The 9,357-nt window shown below is 41.9% G+C and overlaps 1 protein-coding gene across 1 annotated transcript in view; it reads right to left on the bottom strand.

Annotated features, from left to right (window-relative positions):
• Positions 1 to 287: 287 nt before the first annotated feature.
• LOC138742140 (uncharacterized) overlaps positions 288 to 9,357 on the bottom strand; it is a 57,163-nt gene continuing 48,093 nt past the window's right edge. Inside the window, exons 4-5 of the mRNA XM_069896323.1 lie at positions 2,507 to 2,570; positions 288 to 445 (exon numbers count right to left, since the gene is read on the bottom strand). Of these exons, the coding sequence (XP_069752424.1) occupies positions 288 to 445; positions 2,507 to 2,570 (222 nt within the window). The remainder of the gene's footprint in view (positions 446 to 2,506; positions 2,571 to 9,357) is intronic.

Genomic DNA, 9,357 nt, shown 5'->3' with positions numbered 1-9,357 from the left:
TGGTTGAAGACATCAGTAAGTCAAATCCCTTCTGATATTTGAATCTTGCATTTCTAAGTTATTTTAGAAGCCTTCCAAAGTAACACAGAGACATAACACCATGCATCTTCCACAAAACCTTTTGCATCACTACAAACTAGCATTTGACACCACTGTTCATGTCTATTAACTTCTGTGTCCCCTCAATTCTAATGCACATAGCACAGATAACAATTTTAACTAGGTCTTCTGCTCCAGCCTGAAAATGATTCTCCAAACCGAAATGTTTAGGCACATCCAAAGATAATCTAGTCTGTTTCTTTCTCTGCAACCTCCTCTGCCTGAACAGCCCAAGGATAATTCAGTGTTCTGCCAATTATCGTATCTTCAACATTTCCAGCTTTAATTGACCCATTAAATGTCACAACCACAACAATATCACCAGAACTAAGGAGCTGATTGTTGACTTCAGGAAGGGAAAGCAAGAAGTATACAATCCAGTGATCATTGGGGGATCAATGGTGGAGTGGGTGATTAAATTTAACTTCTTGGAAGTTACTTTCTTGGAGGATCTTTCCTGGACCCAACACACTAATGGTATCACGAAGAAAGCACGTCAGGATTTCTTCCTCCTCAGGTTTGGTATGACACCAGAAACCCTGGCAAATTTCCACAGATGTATGGTGGAAAGTGTGCTCACTGGCTGCATCATAGTCTGATATGGTATCACCAATACCCCTGAGCATAAAGCCCTCCAAAAGGTAGTGGACAAAACCCAGGACTTTGCAGGCAAAACCCTCCCCACTATTGAGAACATCTACAGGGAACGGTGCCATTGGAGAGCAGCAGCGATCAACATGGATCCACATCACCCAGCACACGCTCTGTTCTTGCTGCTACCATCAGGAAAGAGGTATAGATGCCACAAGATTCACACTATCAGGTGTGAGGGACTAAAAGGACAGTACACGCTATCCACGTCCTCAACAACAATCTCTATCAGGGACTCATTTAAGGACTCGTGCACTTTATTAATTTAAAAAAAAATTCTCTTTGTAATGCACAGTCAGTTTGTTTACATTCGTTGTCTGTTTATGGTTCTTTTAAAAATATATATGCAGTGTACAGTCTTTTGGCATAAAAGAATCTCATGGTTGTATGTGATGACATGTATGCACTCTGACAATAAATTCGAAAATCATTATTTCGGATGCAAGGCCCAGGTTCCCTCCTCAAATTTCCCAGTTTCCTTCTTAAATTCACCCCTTATAGCTAACTTGTTGACTTTTTAAAAATCATGTCCTGATGTTATCTTGGCTCCAAATTCTATTATAATTGTAAGTGCAACTGTCAAGCATCTTGACATGTTTAGTGATCTTAAAAGCTTTATATAGATGGAAGTAATTATTGTTGATTAAAGTGAGCAAATGACAAAGTGGTATTACTATAAAATGCAGCGTATAATTCACACAAATGAATACGTCACATATTCCACCTCAATCTCCAACACATTTGAGAACTTCAACCATGGCAAAACATGTATCCTGAAAAATACCCACAATCTTTTCACAGTTGTCTACCCACTTGTTCAGTTTGGAAACAGTACACAATACTCAGACTGTAACCTTGATTGCTGTTGTACTCTCCCTCCTTTATCCATCTATTACCCCCTGACTATGATCCTCCCCTGCCCTTCGCCTCCACCATTTTGTTCAGACACCTACCTACATTTTGATTATACCTTGATGAAGGGCTCAAGCCTGAAACGTTGGTCATGCATCTTTCTATTTGTTATATAAAGTACACTGTCTGACCTGCTGAGTTTCTCCAGCATTGTGGTTTTACTTCAATCATGGTCTGCACAGTACTTCAACTGCAAAAGCAGGGCTAGCAAATGTGAACTGCAAAGATGTTAACAAATTGGTCAATCAAAATCTAGAGATAGATGTTTAAGAGGATCTTTGAGAATGTATAGATCAATAAATAAAATGAAAATAACAAAATAAAGCTCACTAGAAAGATAACAAAAAGTAGAGTTTTTGCAGGTGTTTAAAAAGATTTAACAAAGAGGAAATGATCCTATAGAACATACAACTGGGAAATGAATAAGGCAAAGTAAGGAGATCGATAAGTTAAACAGATTTTTTTTCAAAACAGAGGATATTGGCAAAATGCCCCAAAATAGCTGTAAATTGGAAAATGGAAGGAAGGAGCCCATAAAAATGACAATCAGCAGGGGTAAATTGTGCTAAGAACGAAGTCAGAGGTGTAATGTGACAAGATGCTGAATTTTGAGGGACTTCATCCTCGGGTCTCAAGGAAAGCGTCCTGTAAGACAGTTCATGCATTAGTTTTAATTTTCCAATAGTCCCTACATGCAGAAAAGGTTCCATTTAATTGGGGGTAAAAAAAACACTTGATTTTGATTCCCTTTTAGAAGAATGAAATTAAGAAACTGCAGGCCTGTCTCTCGTGTGGAAAATAAATGTTAATGACAATGTGGCAAAACTCTTAAAACCAATATTACCTTTAATTTTTCGATGAAAGAAAAGCCATGGCTGAATATCACATTCTTTAACAAAGTAAATGTGCTGTGGACAAAAGAGAACAAATGGATGTATTATTATCAGACTTCCTAAAGGTTTTTAATGAGGTGCTGCATCAAGGATTACTGCAAAAAAAAAGCATGGTTCAGTCTGTTAAGATATTGGCATGAATAGATTAGCTGGTTCATGAAAAAGGACAGTACACACAGTACAATTAGAAAAGGGTGTCTTCATGTTATCATTTATTTTCAAAGGAATTGAGTCGGGTGTTTATGCTTCAATTGTTAAGAAAGGATTAGTCTTTCTATTTAAATGATGATGTAAATATCCTGGAAAGTGTTCAGAGAAAGAACAGTTAACATAATGGTTAGCGCAATGCTATTACCACGCCAGTGACCCAGGCTTGAATCTGGAGCTGTCTGTAAGGAATCTCCACCAGTTACTCTGTTTTCCTCCCACCCTCCAAAAATGCTTGGGGTTTGTAGGTTAATTGGCATATTTGGGCAGTGCAACTCATGGGCCAGAAGGGCCTTTTACTTAAGATCTGCAGGGCTGATACATTCAGTGAACAAGAAAGGTTTGACGAGGTAGACTTGAATCCACTGGAATTCCCACCAGAACCAGACGTCATATATATATATATATATATGAAAAAAGGGTAGTCCATTTAACTACCTTATTGGTAGCCAATAAGGTTAATTTTTCTCTCAGGGGATTGGGAAGGGAATTCTCTTCCTCAAAAGGGTGGAGTTGAACAGTCTTTTGACAAGCAACAGGGTATCATGTGACTGGAGAGAGACCGGAACAGAGAGAGAAGGTTACAATCAGATTAACCCTGATCTTGTTAAATGAAGGGACAGGCTCAGTGTCTTTTCCTGCTCTACTATGTATACAATATATGCTCGTATGAATGGAGGTATGGCCCAACAGCAAGGATGATGGAGCCCTCCAGCAGGAGTGGAGAACAGTTCACGGCACAAGAGGATGACAGCTGGAGTGTTGCAAGTCCTGCAAAGAGAGATCAGTGTTTCACGTGCTCCCATGTTTCAGTCCACTTTCATTTGTGTGGGACTGTCACTTTAAGAGAACAGATTTAACAAAACTCTGCAGCCTTTGGTGTGACTGTGAACTGCCAGCAGATTGAAGATAAGCATGTTCCTAAATTTGATACATCTTGAAGAGAGAGGAACCCCAGGTGCAGAGACTGTTGTGTCCGGGTTGTACCATCAGAGGTCTTAATAAACTCGAGAAAGGCACATTTCTTTACTCACATTCAGCTACTGGGTCATGTATTGATACAATGTGTCTCACCGCGCATGCACCACTCTCAAGTGTGATGTGGCTCTTACAGTGTCAGTGTTCATCCTCTAGCATAAAATAGTCCCAGGTTTCCCAGTATGTAATAACCTTCCTTTTTTTAAAAAAAATTAACGTTAAAAATTTATTTAAATTTAACATATCTTAAAAAATAAATTGTTACTGCTATTTTATCTGCAACTGCAATTAAGAATTAACATTTGCAGTTGTATATTCTTTCTAGCGGAATCGCACTGGTGGTAGGATGTTGCTTCTCCACCTTGTTGCAATTTGGTTCTGCGGTTCTCCTGCTTCTTGCTGTGCAGTCGTTGCGCTGTTGTTGGTTGGGGTTTCACCTCGCGTTCCCTCACAAATCGTTGGAATTGCAGAAGCTGCTGGTGCTTCTGGTGCTTTCCGTGTCAGATCAGGTGTTGGACGAACGTGGGTCCTGTTTCGTCTTAGCTGCCTGCCAGATTCTGCCTCAATGATGTATGACCTTGGGGGTGTCTCAGCTTTTCTCACAGTCTTTGCAGGACTCCAGGTTTTTAATCACTGGGTCTTGAACATGCACCTGCTGCCCTCTGAAGAGTTCTGGTCATCTTTGTTATAATGTTGACAAATTCCCTCTTGTATCTTAGTCAACTTTCTTCTTGTTTCCTCTTGGTCGTCTGGTGGACAGATTTTGCTTGGCAGGGTTGTCTTGTACTTTCTGCCATTCAGAAGCTCTGCCAGGGACTTCATGTCGGCCCTCAAGGGTGTGGCTCACAGTGAGAGAAGAGCAAGGTAAGGGTCTTCCTTTGTCTCTCTCGACACTTAGTGAGAGTGTGCTTAATTGTCTTTACATGCCTCTCAATGAATCCATGGCCCTTGGGGTAATATGGTAATGATGTAGTGAAGGTGAATCCATATCATGCGATGTGAATTGGGTCCCATTGTCACATTATCACTTGTTTGGGTATCTCCTGTTCCCTAAAGCAGTAATGGTTGGTGCTCTCAGGTCCTTTCCTTTCCTGATGAAGGGGAATTTTGGAGTAGTAACAGCAATGAGATAGTACTCTTGAATAGGTCTGCTCCCACAGTGTGCCATGACCTCGGGAGTATTTCAGCATGAATCATCTCTTCCTTTTGTTGTGTATTTCTGTATTTCTGGCATGCTGGGCATGCAGCCATCATGTTTTCGATATCCTTGTACATACCTGTCCAGTAAACTGCTGACTTTGCACTGAGTTTGCATTTCTCCATTCCCATTTGGCCTTGGTGTATTTTCTGGAGAACTTCTTTTTGCAATGTCTCTGGTATTATCAGCCGAGACCCTGCCAGAAGTACACCATTCTCCAGGGCTATGTCATCCCTGTCAGAGACCTATACTGACGCACCTATTTTATCCTTTCTGGCCATCTCTGTATCACCTGCTGCAAGAGTAGCTGCTGCACCTCGTCCTTTTTGGTTTCTTTTTTAATCAAGTTAAGTTTGTTACTGGTCACACTGACGAGGTGATGTATCTTGATCTCCATGTCTTTCTTTTTGCATTTTTCATTTGGGGAAAGACGTGACAAAGCATCAGCGAGCACCATTTCCTTCCCTGGACTGTACTTCAAGGTGAAGCACCACGAACTGTCTCCCATAGAGGAATTTGTGGAACTTCCGCATCCATATACGACTGCCAACAGCTCTCTTTTAATATTGGCATATTGGGTCTCTGCTGTTGTCAGGGCTTATGAGGTAAAGGATATCGCTTTTCCTTCCTGCACCAATCCTGCCCCAAGGCCTCCGATGGAAGTGTCTACTTGTAATGTGACGGCTTTTTTTTTCTGCTGGAGTTCTATTTCTCTGTAGACCACTTCCTTAAGCTTGTCGAAATTTCATTAATACGATGGTGACCACTGAAACTCCACATCCTCTTTCAGCAACTCTCTGAGGTTGGCTGTGTGGTCTGACATGTGGGGTGAAGGAACTCACGTACTGGACCAGACCGAGGAAGCTTCTTAGTTCCTTTATGTCCTTTGGGTGGTCCATTTCAGCAATGGGTTACCTTCTCTGGGTTTGGACTGACCCCTTCAGGTGTGTACACTATTCCGAAGAACTGGCACTCCTCCACCTTCATGATACATTTGAGTTTGATGCCAGCCCCTCTTGTTCTCTCCATGGCTTCATATAGGTGAAGGTCATGGGTTGCCCCGTCTCCACCAAAGACCTGGATGTTGTCTGTGATGCCATGAGAGCCCTTGCATCCCCTATAGGTCTCATCTATCTTCTGCTGGAAGACGTCATGGCTCACCTTTCGCCCAAAAGGTCATGGCAGGAACTTGTACCGGCCGAATGGAGTATTGAAAGTTGTGAGCAGTGTCGATTCTTCATCATCCAGCTTCATGTTCCAATATCCATTCTTTGCATCTAGTTGCTAAAGATTTTGGATTCTGCTAGATTAGTTCAGAAGTGATGTCTTCCAGTGTTGGTGTTGGATACTGACCTCTTTTGATTGCTTAGTTTAAGCCTTTGGAATATAGACATTATCCTCAGACAGCCATTCAGTTTTTCTTTTATTACAATGGAGTTCACCCAGTCAGTTAGCTCAACCACTTTCACTATCACTTGTTTTTCTTCCATTTCTTCAAGCTCCTGCTCTAGCCTTTGTTTCACCTCTATTGGCACTTTCCGTGGAGCCTAGATTATTGGTTTGCATTCTGGGTCTATGGTTATGTGGTATTCAAAATTTTCAAAGAACCCAACTGTGTCATCAAAGCATTCAGGGTACATGTCCATGAGCTCGGCCTTGTTTGTGATCCGAAGGTGTTGCTCAAGTGGGATGTCGCTATTGATCCTCTTGGACATTTTCTTCTCCCTGATCTCATTGTTTACAGAGATTAGCTGTAATTTCTGACAACTATTCAGGCCTAGGATTGTTGGTTCATCGGCGTCAACCACAAAGAATGTTCTTATGATGCTCTTTCCTTTATGTCTGCCCTTTATTTGGACTTTTCCTAGTTATTTAATCATGGGGCCACCATAGGCTGTGAGCATGACATTTATGGCTTCTAGTGTGTCTTCCTCCAGGTATCCGTTCACCATGTTCTCGGGAAACATTGAGCGGAAGTATGTTGCTTTGTGATCCAGTGTCAAAGTTTATTTTCACGTTGAATATTGTCTGTTTGTTTCTGATCTTTCTTTTCACTTGGATCATGGTGTGCAATTCACTTTTTCTTCTCTTCCCTTTCTTGGATATCTCATGGAGGAGTATTGTTTCGCTATCAAGCATCAAGGTGTCAGAGTCACGGCTGTTGCTTCCCTCGACGTGGTGTACTTTCCTTCTGTCTTCTGGTTTTCTCTCTCTCTTTGTGCCAGACCTCCACATCTTTTCCCAGTGATTTGACCTTCCCACAGGTCCTGCACTTCAAACTGCATGCGGGGTATTTCTTGCGGTCATCAAAGTGGTGTGGTCTGCTGCACTTCCTACTGTTCTCAGATGTCTGCGGCATTCTCTGTGTGCACTTTATGGCATCGACCCTTCTATCTCTGTGCTGTGTGTTGGCCTGCATGGAGAGAGATTACATTTGCCTTCTAGTGGCCTCGACGGCCCTGGCTGCGTCCATGGCATCTGCTAGTTTCCAGCTATCTTTTCCTATGAGAGCATTCTGCCTTTCAGGATGAGCGCTTCCCCAAATTAGTTAGTCTACTAGTCTCTCCTCTATCTCTTTGAACTTGCATTTTGCAGCAATATTCTTTAGCCTTGAGGAAATTATCTACCGGCTCATCAGGCTTTTGTTTTAATCCCTGGAACTCATATCGCTTTATTCTATGGTTGGATCACGGTTCCAAATGAGAGGAAAATTTTTCTAATATCCTTTCTGGGTTATGTTCTTCCCCTTCAGCCAGCTCTCAGCTATTAAACAGGTCTAGTCCTCACTCCCCTGTCTAAAGAAGGATGTAACTAACCTTTTCCTCTGCTGTAGCTCCTTTGAGGAAATTTTGAATGCCAGGTTGCACTTCTGCTTGAACTTTTAAAAAGCCTCCATGATGTCGTCGGCTTCCCCGTCCATGACTGGGTGTAATGATGCTGCTGCGGCTGAGGCCATCTTCTTCTCCAGCTCTGGCAGTCAGAGAATGGTGTTTTTTCTTTGTTTCCTTCTCTCCGTGTTTATTTTAATTTTTTTCCTATATGGTGTTGGTTTCGATCTTTCCCACCGCTGCCACCACTTTGTGTCCGGGTTTTACTATCGGAGGTCTTAATAAATACTAGAAAGGCCTGTAAGTTTAACAGCGCATTTCTTTACTCCAATTCAGCTACTGGGTGCGTATTGATACAATATATCTCACCGCGCATGCACCACTCCCAAGTGTTAGTGTTCATGCTCTAGCATAAAATAGTTCCAGACTTCCTCAGTATATAACAGAGACCATGTGACCAACAGATTCAAGACTGAGTACACAGTTTTGCTGGGGGGCCATTTTATCGAATCAGTACTTGTATCTTTTGAAGGGGCTGTTGTGCTGAAGTGGTCTTGTGTGACAATGGACAATCTGTCTGATTTCCCCATGCTACCGGGGAATGAATGTGGCCATTATGAGGAGTCAGTACTTGGAGGATATCCTTTGAATGGATACTGTGCTGACTGGTGTCCTGTGTGGTTATAGACAAACTGTCTGATATTTCCAGATTATAGTGGAATGAGAATAGCACTCTGACCAAAAAATGAGGGTTAGTTTGATCAGCTGACACATGGAAAGGGTTCTGGAAGCAGAAAAAATACTGTGTTTGGAATGTGACCATTGTGAGGGTTAATTGTATTCAGCTGACCCACAAAAAGGGTTTTGGAAGCTTGGTGACCATCACTTGCTTTTTGTTCCCCACTCCAAAGAAGAGGAGAGTTTTGGTTGTCACTCATCCAAAAAAGAACATTTTGCTGGAAGCACCTCGACAAGGGTTTCATGAGTTAATAAACATTTTGTCAACCCCAGTCTCTCTCACCCACTTCATGAAATGCTAATTTCATTTGTTACAAACTGCACGTAACAAGCAACAATAAGTAATGAACCAGACAGTCTTTAATTTTAAAACACTAATTTTATTTCTCTTAAACCTGTGTGTGTGTGTTACAGATTCATGAATTCTTCTTGCATTGCCTTTGAAGAAATGTCCATCCACACAAACTGTGGTTAAAACACTCCTGGTCCTGATGTAGGCAAGACGTAAACTGGGCGGCCTCCACAAAGTTTCCAAGACTTTGGTACCAATCTCTCCAAGTAACCTTCACTGTTGGTCACAATCAAAATGAAGCACTTTGCTTCCCAAAAAGCACTCCTGGCACAGGTCAATCCACTGTAAAGGCCCAGTCATTCACAGACCATTCTGTGCTCTGAATTCCACAAAAATGTCTGGCCACAAGAGCTGGTTCAAACATTTGCTTTCTCTCCAGCCATCAGCATGGTTCTCCCTTGCAAATGTATCAAATTATTGCTGGGCTGTGACTTGTATTGTGATGGTGATTGTGTGAAATGTTAAATGTTAACTGTGGCCAATCAGTTCCTCCTGTCTATA

This window comes from Narcine bancroftii, chromosome 8 (assembly GCF_036971445.1).
Source record: "Narcine bancroftii isolate sNarBan1 chromosome 8, sNarBan1.hap1, whole genome shotgun sequence".
Classification (NCBI taxonomy): Eukaryota; Metazoa; Chordata; class Chondrichthyes; order Torpediniformes; family Narcinidae; genus Narcine; species Narcine bancroftii.
Note: the sequence above shows the minus strand (reverse complement) of the source record. Positions and strands in the feature narration are given on the sequence as shown.